This window comes from Colletotrichum truncatum, assembly GCF_014235925.2.
Source record: "Colletotrichum truncatum strain CMES1059 chromosome Unknown Contig_0003, whole genome shotgun sequence".
NCBI classification, from domain to species: Eukaryota; Fungi; Ascomycota; class Sordariomycetes; order Glomerellales; family Glomerellaceae; genus Colletotrichum; species Colletotrichum truncatum.
In genome coordinates, this window is record NW_027222400.1 from 5,558,308 (window position 1) to 5,576,323 (window position 18,016).

At 48.4% G+C, this 18,016-nt stretch overlaps 4 protein-coding genes across 4 annotated transcripts; 2 read left to right on the forward strand and 2 right to left on the reverse strand.

Moving 5' to 3' along the window:
* Nucleotides 1–1,396: 1,396 nt before the first annotated feature.
* CTRU02_206396 (uncharacterized protein) lies at nt 1,397–4,355 on the forward strand (the record flags this gene model as incomplete). Its single annotated transcript, XM_036728008.1, has 2 exons — nt 1,397–1,836; nt 1,904–4,355. The coding sequence occupies 2 exons, from the start codon at nt 1,397–1,399 to the stop codon at nt 4,353–4,355; spliced, it is 2,892 nt and encodes a 963-aa protein (XP_036580122.1).
* Nucleotides 4,356–7,101: 2,746 nt separating this feature from the next.
* Nucleotides 7,102–8,102, reverse strand: CTRU02_206397 (uncharacterized protein; the record flags this gene model as incomplete). The annotated part of the gene is made up of 4 exons (XM_070204707.1): nt 7,102–7,527; nt 7,608–7,675; nt 7,750–7,772; nt 7,930–8,102. 4 exons carry the CDS (start codon nt 8,100–8,102, stop codon nt 7,102–7,104), a joined length of 690 nt encoding a protein of 229 aa, XP_070061811.1.
* A 1,634-nt stretch (nt 8,103–9,736) lies between these two features.
* Nucleotides 9,737–13,473, forward strand: CTRU02_206398 (uncharacterized protein; the record flags this gene model as incomplete). The annotated part of the gene is made up of 4 exons (XM_036728006.1): nt 9,737–10,387; nt 10,438–11,047; nt 11,109–11,736; nt 11,796–13,473. 4 exons carry the CDS (start codon nt 9,737–9,739, stop codon nt 13,471–13,473), a joined length of 3,567 nt encoding a protein of 1,188 aa, XP_036580120.1.
* Nucleotides 13,474–13,991: 518 nt separating this feature from the next.
* CTRU02_206399 (hexose transporter) lies at nt 13,992–15,805 on the reverse strand (the record flags this gene model as incomplete). The annotated part of the gene is made up of 3 exons (XM_036728005.1): nt 13,992–14,426; nt 14,480–15,593; nt 15,648–15,805. The coding sequence occupies 3 exons, from the start codon at nt 15,803–15,805 to the stop codon at nt 13,992–13,994; spliced, it is 1,707 nt and encodes a 568-aa protein (XP_036580119.1).
* Nucleotides 15,806–18,016: the final 2,211 nt, after the last annotated feature.

Consider the following 18,016-nt stretch of genomic DNA (forward strand, 5'->3'; position numbering starts at 1 on the left):
AAAGGGAAGAAAGCTCGGGTCAGAGGAGCTTGGCTGTCGAAGCTATTTAAAATGCGGCCCCCTGGTCTCTCGCTTGTGTCGCGATTCCGAAGTCAGCGGACGAATGAATAGATTAAGTTCCTGCCGGGCGTCGTCCGTTATTGAAGCTTCAGGTCAGCCTCGAAAAGATTTCCTTGGAGAAAGCCGCGTAATTCGACTTTTTATCGGATTTCTCTCTTCACCCCCGCAGATAACGCGGTACGGAACGACGGTCCCGGGCGCCGAGGCGTATGAGGGTATCTGTTAGGGATGCTTAACTTGCTGCTGAGAATAATCCGACTGGTGGTTTTGATTGTGCTGTGCCGCTTGCCCAAGAGAGGGGGGGAGGGCGACTTTAGGTGATTGGGCGAGACGGTGGACTGCGCCTCACTTCTAGAAGGAATGGTGCTCTACCAGCCGGGCGATGGACGCGTGTTTTTTTTTGGCTTTGGTGGTGGGTTGCATGTTGCATCTCGATATGGCTGATGAGAAGTCATTTGATTGCCGATGTGTGTTTTCTTTGCGATGAGATTGGGGGGTGACTTGACTGCCGCGGTCAGGGAAGGGCTGATGGGGGTTAGGGGCTTGTGTTTTTGGTGTTTGTCTGTGGGATGTGACGCTGCCCCGCGTTTATGATATGTTAGGGGTGTTGATAGTAGGTAACTGAGAGAGGGGTGTTGGGTTACGTGAAGATTTGAGCACTTTGCGTTGGATCTAGAATGCGGGCTTTTGTGGTGATGCAAGATATGCATGCCATGCAATGTTTCTTGCCTTTTAGACTGGTGAGTACTAAGGAATGAGGCTGTTTAAGTAACTACATGTGTTCAGACGTTGTTGATATTGGATGAAGTTTTTAAGCCTCGAATGAGCTTGGTCGAACTCATATCCAACTTTATTATTGGCTAGGCGTCATTCCTATTATTTCGTAGCTAGACTTAATTCTGTTGAGATTATAATCGCTTTACTCTGAAAGACTTCGGAGTAATCTGTGTGGGATGAGCATACAGATATGCGGACATTCACTACTCGAGCTGCCTCACCAAATATCTATCGAGGCTGATAGGTTATGGCAATTCCTCAGCTGAGTACTTCGCCTGATTGCCTCGGTGGCGCAGGAAAAATATTGAACGCCTGCATATGCAACATGACCTTGCCATCCCTGGTCCCCCTGCTAACCGCCCGAGCTAAATGCTTCTCGTTTGATAAGCGAAAATCGTAGCTGAACTCGAATGCAGACACAGCCTGTTCTCATGAAGGATCTACCAATAAGCAGATGTTTGAATGGTAAACAAGCTATAAAAGTACACTGCCCGCATCGTGAACCGGCGCCTTGCACACTGGGCCCTTTCTGGCGTCCGCCCGACTGAACGTCGCTCAAATGGACCCAGCAAGCATCATCGGCGTCGTCGCCGCTTCTCTCCAATTCCTTGAATTCGGTACCAAGATAGCCACCAGAGCGTACCAAATCAAGAACTCGACTACTGGCCAGACTAAAGAAAATGCTACAATCCTTGAAACCGTGAATAGCCTCGATAAACATGTCACTCATTTGGAAGACAGATGGCGCGAGCACACGGCCAAGGCGACACCATCGCAAAACGAGGGAGAGCTTCAAGATGCGGTCAGCGAGTGCCGAGAAATTGGCAGCACGATGCAAGACATTCTACACGGCCTCGCTAATAACAAGAGCTCAAAGCCGTTTCAATCATTTCAACACGCCATTCAAAGCGTAATGGCGCGGGGGGACATTGAAAAGCTCGCCGCAAGGTTAGAGGTTGCTAGAACCAGGATCACCATGGCCACTGTGTCGTGTGTTTTGTTAGTATTTATGCTCGTTTACCTCTTGATCCGGGCCGTCGCTCACTCTTGCGGATACTTTCTTTAGAGACGAAATACACGTAACAAATGCCTCTCTCGCACAAATACACAAGAAGGCGGACTTTCTTGTCCAGTCCAGGCTGAGGGAAGAGATTGCCTCTGATGAAGATCCATCAGAGGATGAAAAGGACGACGATCCTGCCTTGGCAAGGTTCCCACATGCTGAACTCCTCGGGATTCCGGCCCAGATTAAGACGGCATGGGGTTCGATTGATCCGGATAACCCGCTTCTAACGGCATTATTCGATGAATTGGTAACGAAGATCTGGAAGCCAGACTGGGACGCAAATTTCGACAACCACCAACGGGACCTTCCCTCCATCCTGGAGCCATCTTTGGATGTAATTAGGCAGGGAATCGTGGCATCTCTTCAGTTCCATGTCATTGACAAACGAGAGAATGAAATTGTGCAAAGCGCCGAAAACACCTTTGAGTGGATATGGCACAACGAACCGCCAAACGTCGATGGGCATCCTGCGTGGTCGAGTTTTCCTACCTGGCTCCGGCAAGACCAAACGAAGGTGTTCTGGGTCACTGGAGTCCCTGGATCAGGCAAATCTACTCTGATGAAGTATATTCTTGGGCATAATGAGCTGAGAACGCTACTCTCAGAATTGCGACCCGAACTGCCTACCGTTGTGCTGCACTACTACGCCTGGCACACTGGCACAAACGAGCAAAAGTCATATGAGGGATTGCTCCGAACCATACTTGCCCAAGGCCTGGCGGCAGTGCCCGATATTGTGGGAGTCGCTGCCAAAAGAAGATGGGCCCTTTTCCGGGCTATCCAGCCCGCCTCTCTCCGGGACTTTGAGCAATTACCTAGAAAGCTCTGGGAACTCGACGAGTTGGAAGAAGTTCTTGGCTGTTTTCTTGCAGAACTGAAGGCGCGAAAGCAAGAAATTGTCATTTTCATAGACGGCCTGGACGAATTTGAAGCCCCTCCTACCGCCATTGTTAAAAAGATACAAATATTGGGCGCAAGTGGTGGTATTAAAATCTGTGCTGCGAGCCGTCCATGGAGGGAATTCGAGAAGGCGTTTGACCAAGGCCCTCTCCTGCGCATGCACGACTTGACGAAAAACGACATCTCAGCCTTCATTAAACAAGAACTCGAGGAACTTCAAGCGTTCAAGGACCGCCAGTATGAGATTAGTGAGCTTACAGAACAGATACGCACTAAGGCCAGAGGCGTTTTCCTCTGGGTCTCGCTTGTTGTCAAGCAGCTACGTCTCGGTGTGGATGGTGGCAGAAGCTTTGCGGCTCTTCAACAATCAATCGACCAACTTCCCGAGAGGATCCAGGAGCTATATAGCGTCATCTGGAAAAGAATACCCGTGGCGTTTAAAACGGATGCTTCCAAGCTGTTTCAGTTATTCAAGGCTTCGGAGCGCTCTCGAAACATGCTGTTCATGTGGGTAGCCTATGAGGGCAAACCGGCAAGCTTCATGTTCGGATCAAAAACGATGCGTGGGATCAAGGCGACCACGCGGAGGCGACTAGACAGCCACACAAGAGGAATCATACAACTCTCACATACAGACGACCTCGAACTACTCCATCGGACAGCGCAGGAGTGGATGCTGGCGGCCTGGGACGAGATCTGCTCGGAGGCTCCTTTATTCAATCCGCACATCCATCTCATGAATGCATGGTTGGTGTTTTCCTGGCATTGGGGCCCGAAATCTTTTAACAACGCTTTGTTTCATGCCTGCAGAGCAGCTTTACCGGCCGAAGCCCGAACAAGGGAGACAATATCTGAACGCGATGCAGTAAACGATCTCATCAATTCCTTTGAGGCGTTTGAGGAGACTACTTTGCAATGGGGCAATCAACATTACCATTGGAGGCCTTGGTTGAACGAGCTCGAAATCCCCAACTTCGTGTCTCTGATGGGACTCGTCGGTGCTTCCGATTATCTTCGAAAATTGTCACAATCGGGCAGGTTGGCAAAGTTTATCAACTCCACAGATTCCACAGAGCGACTCGAATTGGCATGGGTTATCCTGGATTCTAGACTGCTCAACTCTAAAGGCGAAGTACCGCAGACAGTCTTGGACTCAAAGTTCGAGTGCGTTAAGCTCTATTTTGCAGGAGTGGATGACCCAAAAGCCCTGTGCGGGGCAGTTGCTGCAGCAAGCGCAATGGCTGAAGGCTGCTTAAGACTTTCCGGGACCCAGAGCCGCATAGACTATTATAACAAGGTAATAGCGTACGTGAAGCAGTGGACTAGGGATCAAGGGCTGGAAAAGCAGTTTGCCGCAGCACGCAAAGCGCGAAGAAAGCTAGGCCTTGACGACGTACCAGTAAATGGCTCCCAAGCTCAAGAACTCGACTCAGCTGAAGATCAGCATTCACCCTACGGAGTAGCTTTCACTGCTTTTAGCAACCCTCCGACTCCGAAAAAGTCATTCCTCAGGAATAGAATGGCAAAACTTCGAGGTCGTCTATCTAATTAACTGAATGGTTGGGAAAGGGGATTCCCTCTTCATCAATCCAGTCTCTCAAACAGCTTGAACTGATTACTTATAGAGTAAGGTATGCCACACATGGACATACTAGTTAACACTGTCACGTGTGGCATCAGTAAATCATCTTTTTAGTTGCTCATCCTGCAATTCTATAGAAACATTGATAGAGAAAAATCATCTTCGTCTAAGTATAGGGTGATAAGTATTTTCTGAAGAACAGAGAGGCAATATAGGCGCAGTTGTTCATCCATCGTCGCCGCGGGCGTCAAAACCACCTTGAAAGGAATTCTGAACCGTACAATAAATGGTTTCTGACCCCCCAACCCAATCCTCGTTGGCATATTCTCCCCCATACGCAAAGCCAAAGTTGAGAGAAAACCAGGCTAGAATGAATCATACATACCCCTTCAGACACCAAGACACTCATTGTAAAAGTAAAAAAAGAAAAAAAAAAAAGAAAAACCATGAATTAGAAAGAGTTTTATTGTAATGATAAAGTGGTGTACAATGTTTGTAAACAGCTTTATAATTCTTATGACCAATTATAAGTTTCCCTTTAAAATCTTAAGATTACTTAGAATCAAAGATATGAGCAAGTAGGTGAATATAAATTCGTTTCATAGTCAGAACTTTGAAGCAAGCCACCTTCGAGTCCTAACACGTAAACAAAAATAGGTAGACAGAAACAAACACAAGAGTACTTGAGAGTATCAACCGATCGAAAATGTGCCGAGATTCTGATGCAGCAGCAACAGGAATAGTGGTGATGACTGAAAAAGTCGGACTTGCGGTGCTCAAATTGGCACCATCTATAGCTTTGGAGGGCACAGTATCAGCTGATCTAGTCAAAGGTTGGAGAGACAACTCCACATCTTGATTTGATGCTTGAGCTGCGGCAGTGGAACCCGCTGTGTCTTTCTCATCAGGGAGCGGCCTCTTTCTTGTTTGTTGAAATTCCGACGGAAAGGACGATAGTGGAAGGAGTTCGTTCGATGGAAAATCGGCATGGTGTTTTGACTCGGCACCACGTTGCAATGGCACAACAAGGGTAACAGTGTCCTCCCCTTTGGGACCACAGGCATGACACTGGGCGATAGTGGTTACCATAGGCACTATCGGATTAACTTGCGTGGGACAGCCACAGTCGCTAAAATATAGAGTTGTACAAAGCTCGGTTTTGACCAAAGCTGCAGAATTAAACGGATTGACCGTGGTGTAAAAGAGAGTGGTAACCACAGATGTGATGGTTTCAACTTTACTCGTTAGAACCATGGCTGTTATGCTGCTTTGGCCACTCGGCAATGGGGCCACTTGAATGGCCGGGCTGGATAAGGGAGCCACGCCTCTGGTTGAGCTGCCCGGTTGGGATGATGGGTTTGGTAGAGTCGATACAGGGCTTGTGGAGATAGACCCAGTAACGTCCCACACCCACTTCTGGGCACCCCCCACATTTGGGCACCCCATTTACACCAAAAACGCCGTTTTTCGAAATTCTATATTAAACTAACTACTATACTTACTAAGAAAAGAAAATATATATAAACTATGTTAAGTATAATTATAGCCATCTAATTTTTTATAAAGGTTTAAATATAATAATAGTTATAATATAGAAGTTTAAAACTAAAAGCTTTAAAATGTTAGTAGATACTAGTAACTTACTAGTATTCCTTAACATTAGAAAAATATATTTTCGCTTATATATACTTATTTAAAAAATCTAGGAAATTAATATTTATACTTATTAAAAGTATATAATTATATCTAAAAGAGATTTAAAAGTATTACTTTAGTAAATATAGTATAATTAAGGGTTAAAATTCTATAATAGAAACTTTTCTTAAGGGAAATTTTAAAATATTATTCTAAGCTTAAAGAATTTTTTACTAAGTATAAGAATATATAAATCTACTATATCTTACTTAAAAATTCTAATCATATTAGTTAAATATCTCTACCTATTTTATATATTAAGATATAGGCTAGGTAAATTAGTATTATAAATGTTAAACTTTGAATTTATAATACTTATTATCAATAATACTAGTATATAGCTACTTAAGTATTATAATTAAGTCTTAATCTATTTAACATATATTTATTCTCTTTAATAAGTAAAGTATTTAGTTTAATATAGAATTTCGAAAAACGGCGTTTTTGGTGTAAATGGGGTGCCCAAATGTGGGGGGTGCCCAGAAGTGGGTGTGGGACGTTAGTGGCTGAGTTAGAACTAGTATTATCGATGACAGCAAACAAGCTGAGGAGTACATTCGGTGGTGCAGCGCGTCGGAATTTTGGCGAACCATAATGATTCCGTTCGCGAAGTGTGGTAATGCCATTGATTAAGCCACCACAGATCTGGGTAGCATCACCGGGGCAGGGCAACCCACACCGGTCAAGCGTTACAATCTCAGTCGCCGCCAGGGAGTCCGATTCATAGCATGTGCTGTATATATTTCAGATTTTTCGAGCTATCACGTGCCAAAGGGAAACTTACTCATTAAATACGCCTAAGTAGCGACGCCCTTGGCCTAATATGATGCATTTCATCTGAGTCATTGTTGGATCTCGACCAATCTCGTTGAATCCTGGATACCCTGATGTTGACTCCAAGCAACCAAGAAACGAATAATTGTTAACGAAAGGAACGTTGGTTGCTGGTGTTGATGGGGCAGGCACAGTTCTTGGACTCGAAAAGGAAGACGATGAACCGTCCGAGCCTCGGGAAGTGACGTTACTCGGTAGCGTGCTTGTACCAGCGGATGTTGGATAAAAGCTCCCGGCTGGGACGACAATATTGGCAGACTGTGTGCTCGATGACGACAAGCTTAAGGATGACGACATGCTCAAGGATGATGATATGTTCAAGGATAATGGTACTCCGACGGAATTCTGACTTTGCAAGGCTGACGCCATAGTAGGCGCGCTGGTAGATGTTCTGAGAAATGCACTGGGTGAAAGTGAGGTGACTGAGAGGGAAGACACGACTGGATTTGACTCTGAAGTCAAGGTTAGGGTCGTGGCTGGCAATGTTGGTGTGACAGAAGGAGTTATGGTGGGAGGTAAAGTCAACATTGAAGATGAGGCTGATGACGTTGGTTCTGTCCAGGAAGTTGACTGAGAAAAAGCCGTTGAGCCAGAAACCGTACTCTGGGATAAGCTAGGCGATGAAATAGAATCAGATGAAGAAGTTGAAGTCGAGCTAGCCGTGGAAGACGCTGAGGAAGAAGTGCTACTAACTACCGGGTCAACAGCCTCTATGTTGTACAGCAAAGCCATGTCGCGAGTGCCAGGTGGAAACTCGCATACTATAAGCACAACGTAAAACGCTTGGTTTTGGCGAGTGAATTCAATTGAGCGAAGTGTAGTTGACCTTGCATACGATATGCCGTTACCTGGTGTTGTCTGGTTCATTAGCTGAGATTGGGATGACAACCACGTCGAGGTTCCATCGAGGGGTGTCGCGGTACCCAAATTTACTAATGCGCTATCTGGGTCTCCGCCGACTCTATTCTTATGTGTAAGCCATGGGGGATCTTGTGGACAAAGAGAGATAGCTTACAGTTCCTGAGTGGCAATGATAAAATTGATGCGCGCTTTGGCAATCTCTGGAGGTGCATTAAACTCCACGTATTGTATAGTGTATTCCTCGGAGGTAAAGTAATTGCTGCCACAGATGTTACCTGGATCGTACCCAGAGGTAACCCAGTTCTTGTTAGGGGTTTGTCCAATCATGGCTTCTGTTGCTATGCCAGTGGTGATAATAACGCCGGTCTCAAGCCCCGGCGGCCCACCCGTAAAGTATCCCATAGCAGAGGGATCTGGAGCATCGATGTAGCGAGTTCCTGCTAGTCTAGTCAATCGGCTATCTACAAGTGCCTTTGCCTCTAAGACGTTGGAATTATAGTTTGCCGTGATAGCAATGCCTGCTGAAAGAGTGAGAAGCCCGGCCCATGGTCCGGTTAGAGCCAAGAGCGCATTCCTCCTGCTAACAAGCTTCATTTGGAGCGCGTGATTCCTACAAGGCTTGAAAGAACGTTGTAAACTGAAAACTCTCAAGCAAAAAGATACCTTTAAGCTCTCGGGAAGGGGGGAAAGGGGTATAGATTTAATAAGATGACGGACGCTTATATTTGTATGGTTAACGCATCATCATTTTTTTGTCTTGCATATTATTTGATGAAGCATTTTTTGTGTGTTGATTATGTTGAGCTTGTTCCAATGCAAGGGATGGTTTGCCTTTGGCCATTGTTGTCAGAGAAAATCCCCACATTCCACGTACGATCAATGGTACGTGAAGTAATGAGTTTATCCGGAGCGCCTGCTCCTGGAGCGGAAGCGCGAACTCCAGGAGCAGACGTTCATACTTTATAATGGATGAAAATGCCTTCCTGTTTACCCATTGAACGGTTGGGGAAGTCATTTAAGAAGGCCCGGTGATGGTTTAGTGTTCATTATGATCCGATGGTCTGCATTGCAGATATCCGCAGGAGCTTGTCTGTACCGTACCAATCAGGGTGTCAGCTTTAGGCTTGCCAGACGTATACACATCACTATGACCTACGGTACGAAAACGGTAGATACCTTTCCATGCCTGCGTGACTATAAAGAATAGTCGACTCAATGAGATCCAAACCACCTGGCCGTATGTGTGACGAGGATTCTGTGTATCAAAGCTTATATGCCAGCTGCATGCTAATATTCGTATGCGAGGTTCAGCTCAGTACGCGTTGGAGAAACGGTTTGAAGAATTCAAGTACCATCCCAATGGCATATGATAAAGACCAGACGACAGAATTAAAAGTGTGTGAGGTTAATGCTTACTGATCTCAACCAACTGCTTTAAAAATCTACACGGTAAATAGGGATAGACAAGGTAGGAAAGTAGACAGCCGCCATACTGTTTACAGGTGCCATACATCGTCTTGCATGCTGACCCCTGCAGGTTGGGCTGGACCAATCTGTTTGGCAGACGATGCACTCCGTACCCTTACCCTTGCTCCAGACATTGTTTGCCCCTCTTCAGCCGCACGAAAGAGCTGACAGTGCTGTTCGGGGTTTCAATCGGACCACCACACATGCACCTACTCGTCTTGACTTACTCTCGTTATCTAGAAATCAACAGCTTGAAACACATCCGAACTTGCTTTCCGCCGTCTGCAAAGCGCGCGGGTAGCTTTCACTGGCCTGTGTTGCTACGCCACTTACATGAGTTATCAGCGGAGAAATTGAAGAACTGAGTCTTCTACGTCAGCACGTTATCTCGTTGTTGAGCCGCGTCCTCATTGCCACAGCTCCGGTAGCAGTCAGTAAACACTATAAAACTAACTAAAGTAACCCACAAAGTCTCCGGCTTACCAGTGCCCGAAATGGCCGGCACTGAGTTCCCTGCGGAGGGTAAATCCAGCTGTCTCCCCGCGTTGACCTCGTGCTTCAAGCCTAAAAGAACGTTGAGCTCTGTAACGACATCTGAATTAAACACGAGACCAGCAACTATAAAAGTAGATAAGGAAACAGCGACGTCAGCTGGCCGCTCGCTGTCCAAGGATCCGGTCGCAAGCGCCGTAACAAAACCTTCATCACAATCCACAACGTCGACTCATTCCGCCCGTAAGGAATCGCTCTCACAGGGAAGAGGGCTAGACAAATCCGACAGTCTTGTTGAAAGCCCATCGTCAGGAGACCCCATTCTCTCTAAACACGAACCTACCTCAAGTCGCGCTATCGATCTATGGCTGGCCGCCTTTGAGAAGACGGACGAAGAGACAAAAAAATGGATTGGAGACTTTGGCGACCGTAAAAGTAACATCCAAGTCCAAGAGCTGACGAGGATCGTAAGGGAAAAGGAAGAGGCATACAAAGACAACGGATCAAGTATGAAGGTCAATGGGCAAAAGCTCCTGTGGAGAGATTACGCAAGCCGAGTAGTAACATGGGTGACGGCGATTGGGGATATTTCCGTTCAATTCGCTCCTGCACCGGCCTCACCTATCTGGTCGGCTTTGAAAGTGCTCTTAAAGGTGAGTTTTGAGACCAAGAATGTCTCTGAACCTTACAATAACGACGATAGGCCCATGTGACTCAGTTAGACCAAGTCGTGGCTGTGTTTGGATGCGCAGACAAAGTGCTCCAGCTTGTTAGACGCGGCCAGGTGTATGAGATTGTTTACGACCTTCCCACTGCGACAGAGAATTCGAAAGTCGCCCTGAGAAACTCGTTGATTGAACTTTACAAAGCCTTGCTGGAATTCTTGGCTTCGGCAGTCAAACAACTCAATGGGGGCTGGGCTAAGCAATTCGTTCGCGCGCTTGCTAACCCCGGTGAAGCTGAATCGATGACATCGCAGCTTTCGAGGCTGGAGAGAGCCGTTTCCGAGGATTCTCGAATTTGCGAAATTCAGTGGGCTCAGGCTGCGGATGAAAAGCAGCGTGAACTTTTGCAAACTCTCCATGCCCCTCTGAGGCGGATTGACGACAACGTGGCAAAGTTCTTTGAGAGTTTCGATGAAAGCAAAAGGAGGAACGCGATGAACCATATCAGTCGAATTGAAGTTGATATAATACATCTTGCGAAGAAAGAATCAAGGACAGAGGGGACATGTGAGTGGTTAATTCAGCACCCACGATTTATTCAATGGGAAGAGTCAAGTTGTTCCTCTCTCTTATGGCTGAATGGCCAGAGTAAGTCGCCCTAATCAAAAGGCTTAAATAGCGTAACTGATAAGTTTTCGCTTCCAAACAGTGGGATTTGGAAAGTCATACCTTACTTCGAAAGTCATCGACCGGTACCGTTATCAATCGGGCATCGCCCCATCAACGGCAGCCACGAACGACGAGGGTTTTGCACATTTCTACTGCGACCGCTCAAACATTGACCGAAGAAATGCCAAGTCTGTTCTCAGCAGCTACATCGTCCAGCTTCTCGCTGTGTCGCGCCATCAACATAAGTGGCACGGACTGCTCCGCCCTTTTTGCGACGACTCAGATGCTGCCAGGCGAGGCCTCGAACTTACTGACTGCAAACGGATTGTAACCCAGCTAATTGAAACATATCCCCGGTCTATTTTGGTTCTGGATGCTCTAGATGAGTGCGAGGAAGAATCTAGGCAGGATCTTATTGACTTTTTCCGCGGTCTAGTCGATGAGGCGACCAAGCCCGTGAAGATCTTTGTCTCTAGCCGCCCGGAAACCGACATTGCGAAGTCAATGGGGCGGTCGAATATCATTGAAATTAGTACTCTCGATAACAAGGGTGATATTGAGCGGTACATCCATACTGTCCTCAGAAAACACAGACCCGGGTCAGTGTGGGAGGAAAATCGGATCCAAGATAATGTGAAAGAAGCACTGCTAAGCAAAAGCGACGGCATGTAAGTCAAACTTTCTAGCTCGAGAGCTCCAGAGCCACGCTAACTCACCTACTTACAAGGTTCAAATGGGTGGAGCTCCAGTGGGAACAACTAAAAGGGCTGAATACCGAGAAGTCAATTATGAGGCGGCTCGGAGCGCTACCTCGCAATCTAATGGACGCGTACGGAGAGATCTACTCCCAACAAGAAGACCACGATCTGGTTGTGTTGCAACGAGCCGTGATGTGGGCCAAATCCTCCCTTAAACCGTTGACAACAAAGATGCTTCTTGAGGCTATTCGGCTCTCTTTTTCAAAAGATAACTCTGCATTCAAGCTTGAGATCGACCAGGAGAGCTTACAAGAGTCGAACTTGGAATTCATCTGTCGTCATTTGATTGTCAAGGACCCTCTTCAAAAGACGTGGAAATTCCCACATGCTTCCGTTGCAGAATTCTTCGAGTTAGAGCAACACAGCGGCTGGATCGGTAAATCAGAGCAAGATGTAGTAACCTTGCAGCTTCTCTCCTTATTAGATTGCTACACGAACTGGGAGTTGCCCAAGTACGTTATGCCTGGGCTCTCATCTACGCTTTACATGCAGCCTAGGGTCGATATGAACGAGCGCAAGAGTGCAGATTGTCTCCGCCCGGGGGGCCCTTTTATGCATTATGCCAGCACATACTGCATCCAACACATTCAAATGATATATTGGAACGACCCCAAGACGAAGGAAATGTCTGATATCCTCGAGTACTTTTTGGGGGCGATCGATCCTCAACGCCAGTCAAGTTTTCAGTACCAAGCATGGATCAAGCATATCACGGTCCAAATTGAGGAGATGTACGATGACAATTTCCAGACGCTGATTGAAAATCTCCCGCCCTTGCAAAACCCTATTTTCGCGCTTTGCACCTTTGGCTCACTTGACCTGGTACAAAAGTGGCACGGCATGGGCCTCGACATCACCCAGGTGAACTCCAAAGGGTACGACTTGCTCTCCATCGCAGCCAGAAACGGCCACGACCAGCTTTGTGTCTATCTCATCAGCCAGGGAAGCGACGTCAACAGGTCATGCAACGGTGAGACAGCGTTGCACGTAGCTATCCAAGACAAACGCGTCACGACAGCGAAGATGCTGCTCGACAACAATGCAGACCCGAACATGCAACGGAACGAACGCTACTCGAGAAGGAAGACGACGTCGCTTTGCGACGCTCTCGCCTTTTGTTCCATACTAGCCCCGACACTGTTGGAAAATGGCGCGGACCCAAACCTCCGATGTCAAGAATGCGACTTTCAATTTCCTTTGACAGCTGCGTTTGGGACCGACGACGATCTAACAATGAGAATCCTCCTCGAGCACGGAGCTGATACGGAAATCATCGAGGATGAACACGGAACTGCGGTAGGCATCGCGGCGTTCTACGGAGCGGTGAAGTGTCTCAAGATTCTCGTGGAGGAGCTCGGGGCGGACGTGAATGCGCCGACGGGGGGGGATTACGGCAGCGCGCTCGTTGCTGCCCTCTTCGGACAAGGGGGGATCGAAACTGTTCGATATTTGGTTGAAACTTGCAAGGCGGATCCGTCGTCGATCAAGTCATGGTCGAATCCCACCTGCATTACCATTTGGGACGTCCCGAAAAGGCTCGAAAAGGCAATGTACTTGTTGGATGCGGGCCACGTGCAGAACGAAGACCTGATGAAAATCGAGTATCTGCGAGACTGGGATTTGGATTCGGTGGATATGCCATACTGACACTTACCATTTACAAATCCCAATACGACTGTCAAAAATAAGGCCTTGGTCCCTGTCGACCGTCTACGTGACAAGCTTGAATGTAGACTATGGAATAGCCTAACTTCGACTATGACTGGAAGTCCGTCAAAGGCTATAATAGCTTTCACAACTATGCTAGTCCTGAAAGTGTCAGATTACTTTAACCTTCATCACCAAAGCATTCCGATTTCATTATTTACACCTCTCATGATCTCACATTGCAGTTCTAAAATATTAACGGAGTTTAGAGCAAAGACACAACGAATATCACTCAAAGCAATCACTCCAGTTGGCACGCTGAATAGTATGAAGTAGTTGAAATTGGTATAAAAAGTATTGAAAATCGCCATGCGCCAATGCAAATCACCTAAACCCATGCCTCAACTCCATGCCACGCAATTTCGTCATCTTAAACAAGCCACCCATTATATGTGTACATCTCTACCTGACATTTCAGGCTTTATGATGCGAATCACTTGTCTTGATCTTAAATGGAATTAAACTCTCTCCGCATGAGCAGTGTCCTGCTGCGTGTCCTTTGGCCGAAGAGGCTCGTTCTTCTCATTGTGTGCACCAGATTCGCTTGCGCTGGCGTCCAGCTCAGTGCCAGCCTGCTTGCGGATTCTAGCCATCTCCTCAGCAGAGGGAGGCTCCCACTTGGTGCTCTTCCAAGGAGTGACGCGCTCGAGGTACATGGTGTCGATCTCCTCGAGTGTGCGGCCCTGGCCCTCAATGACAAAGAAGTAGACGATGGCGGCGGCGACGATGTTGCAGCCGGCAAAGACGTAGCCGTAACGGAAGTCAATGGCCTTGGTGATGAAGGGCGAGAAGAAACCAATGAAGAAGTTCCAGGTCCAGTTGCTGGCGGTTGAAAGGGCCATGGCCTTGGCGCGGTAGCGGGAGGGGAAAAGCTCGGCCTGAATTGTCCAGATCTGGGAAGTGTTAGTTGGTTGTCAAAATACTTGATGAGCGCGAGGGTGCTTACCATAGGTCCCCAAGTCGTGGCAAAGCCGAGAATGAAGAGTGAGGCAAAGACGATGAGGGCAATACCAGGTCCTGGAGTGTTTTGGGGGTTCGCAATGTCAAGGCTGAAGTGGCCGACAGAGGCAAAGATCATGAAGCAGATGAACATCCAGAGGGAACCGGCAATGAGAGACTTGCGACGGCCGTAGTGCTCAACAATGTACAGACCGATGAAGGTAGTACCGAAGTTGATGGCGTTGAGAATGATCTGCGTAATGAAGGAGTTGATGTTGACAGACGCGAAGATGGTGGTTCCGTAGTAAAAGAAGTAGTTGGCACCCGTGAGCTGTTGGAACATCTGCAGAATCATTCCCAGGGCGATGCGGTAGGCCATGCGAGGCGCCTTGAACATGCCTGTAAACTCGCTGATAGCACTGCCCTTGATCTGGGACTCGGCACGGAGCTTGCTCTCAATCTCCTCGAGCTGAACGTAGATACTGTAGTGGTTCTCGGGAGCGCCATAGACGCGGCAGAGGGTGCGCTTAGCCTCTTCGACCTTACCAAGGCGGTAGTTGAAACGAGGAGTCTCGGGGAAGGCTAGGATACCAACACCAAGAATGATGGTCCAAAGCCAGCCAAGGCCAATGACAATACGCCATGATGCGGAGCTGTGCTCCTGGTGCGTGACAGTACCGTAGTTGAAGCAAGCCGCGAGGAAGATACCGAGGGTAATGAACAATTGGTAGGCGCAGACTAGGGCGCCACGAATCCAAGGCGGTGCGGTCTCAGCTTGGAACATGGGCACGATGAGACTGAGAGCGCCGACACCGAAGCCGGCAACAAGACGTCCAACCATGATCTGTTCCCAGGTACGCTCGGCAGCAATCTGGATGACGAAGCCGATAGAGGTGATGATGCACCAGAAAGAGATGGAATTCCTGCGGCCGAACTTATCGGCGATGGGAGCGGCAACAAGAGCGCCGATGAGGGTACCAATGGAGAGGAGACCGACGATCAAACCGGAGCGGACATTGCTAAAAGTCGGGGTGCCATCAGGGGTGTCACGCTCTCCGAAGCGGTCGAGAAAGTCGGGCATCTCGAGAAAACCGGAGATCTGACCGGTGTCATATCCGAAGCTAGGGTCGAGTTAGTATAGTGCGCATCGGGGGAGATATTTTTCGTTTACTTACACCATGCCACCCATGGAGACGAGAAGTCCCATGGCCCATGTGCGCCCTGTGATGCGCTTGAGCGGGGAGTAGTCGAGATGGGCGAGGTCCTGGCGGGCATCGCTCGCCTTCTCGGAGGCGGGGTTGTATTTGTCGAACTCGATCGTCGAGAACCCCATGATGGGCAATGACGATGTATGTGATTAGTTGAGGTGAGTGTAGGTTGAAGGGGCTTTGGAGTGCCTGTGATGGTTCATCCGAGACACAAGAGAAATGTCTTGGGGGGACATGGCGGGGAGTATATATGGACGTTTCGAAGATCGACACACGAGCGTTCGACTGTTGCTCGCAAAGCTGGACCAGAAAAAAAAAAGAGCCTTCTGCGCGCGTGAGAGGGAGGGGTGTCTGAATAGCACAGAGGCGTGACGTCAAGAGACGAGGGCCGAGGGCCAGGTCAGAGCATCAGAATATGAGTGACTGGCCGATGACTTGGGATGGAGTGGAAGGCACCGAGGTGCAGCCGTCCCGGTTCTGGGGTCTCCAGGCGTCGAAATCGGTCCGGCCGCATCAGTTGGGATTCGACCAAGGGGTTCTTTTGGGGAAGACGACATGGGGGGATTGGATGACGGGGGCAAAGTATGGGGCAGGTGTATTACGAATGCGGCTCTCGTGGTGATGGGAATTTGAGAAATTGTGGAGGGCGATAGCTTGATGTCTGCGGGAAGGCCGTGGGCAGCAGACCGGGCGGGCAGTTGGGCCACAATTCCCTGGAACGAATCTCGAGGTTGATGAATGATTGTATGACGTTGGTCGAGATGAGTGGATCGTTTGAGCAACGGGGGGCGTGTGGAATGATGTGATGATGTAAACGTGAGAATGGAAAAGCCCATGGAGAGAACAGACCCGCTGTCGGATCCGAGGTCGTTGCGTGGTATACGTACATAGCAATACCTTTTTGCTGCATGATTAATGGATAACACGGAGAGGGTTATTGCCGGACATGCAAGTATCAGGTGTGAAGGCGAGGCGTGTCGGATGAGCCGGGACTGGGGGGTGTGAAAGTGGGTGCTAGAAACCTGCGAGGGTTGCCACAACCATGGTAAAGATGCTCCGTACACTAGAAGAATAGTACTCCGTACAGAAGACCTAGACTCAGTTTTCTTTCTGGAGCTCCCATGGGGTTGAACACGAAGGTAAAATAGTGCTCCCCGTGGAGTTTGGAGGGGAGTCAGTGCCAGAACGATCTATTAGAGTCTGGACTGTGCTAGCCGGTCTCTAAGGTGTTTGTTTTTTTTCAAATTCCCAGCTGGAATAAATCGTTGTGCTGTGATATGTTTCTTGTTGCTGGCTGTAGTGAAGTAAAGCCACTGTGACGTACTATACACATGCGAGTCGAGTATATTGCCAGGTTAATTTGTATGAGCAGGTACATCGAGTCAGTGTCGTACGCCAAATGACGGCATCTTTCCGCGGCTGCAGCAGTGCTGCCTTCCTTCCCTGGACTGTCCAGGAAATAGGAAAGAACGTCTATTGCAGTATCCGTACCTTGCTGACCCGTAAACACGGATAGGGACCAACTGAAGGCGGTTGCAGTTCCATCTTGGCCAATCATGAATCCACTACGTAGTATTTACCGCCTACCTCCCGTCAGCGCCTACCCGTAAACCCGTTCCCCTACCGCATCGCCAATCGCGCCAAGCAGGCCTTCCCGACCGGGTGGATCGGATCTTGCCTGCTTGCCCAGCCTCGATCGCCGCACAAATTCCTCCAAAAAAGCAAACAAGCACCTGTTCCAAGCCGCCAATAATTCTTGATTGAACCGCCGGCCGGCCGTCTTCTTCAATTCACATTTCACCATCCTCTAAGTCCGGCCCCACTGTCAGATGACGTCGCCGCTCGCTCCGGTTTTTTTTTTTTTTTTTTTTTTTTTTGTATTTCAATTTTTATCTTTATTTTTTTGTCGTCTCCCCCTTCTTCCAGCGGCCATGGCCTCTCTTCGGCCCTTTTCATCCTCTCCTCCAGAGTCTCCAGCCAAGCCCCAGACATTCTCCAGAAATCTCCAGTCTTTTGCTTCGTGTCTCCCCGAGCCAGACTGACTTTCCTTATTCTACAGGTCTAACCGGTCTGTCGGTCGCCGTCCGAGGCGCTGACTCCAATGCCTCCACCGTTGTTCCCCGAGGGGCTCCCAGATTTTGTCTCGACGCGCTTTTTCTCTGGGTCACTCGGGGCCCCTTCTGGGGAGATAAGCCAATCCCAAAAAAAGGGTCTCTCATTGAGTCTGAGCAGGGAATTGGAATAAATCAATACTGAGGAAAGACGAAAAAAAAAGAAGACCCATTGTTTCGGCCTCCGCCTGTATCCCGCTCCCGCCAATCACACCATCATCCTGC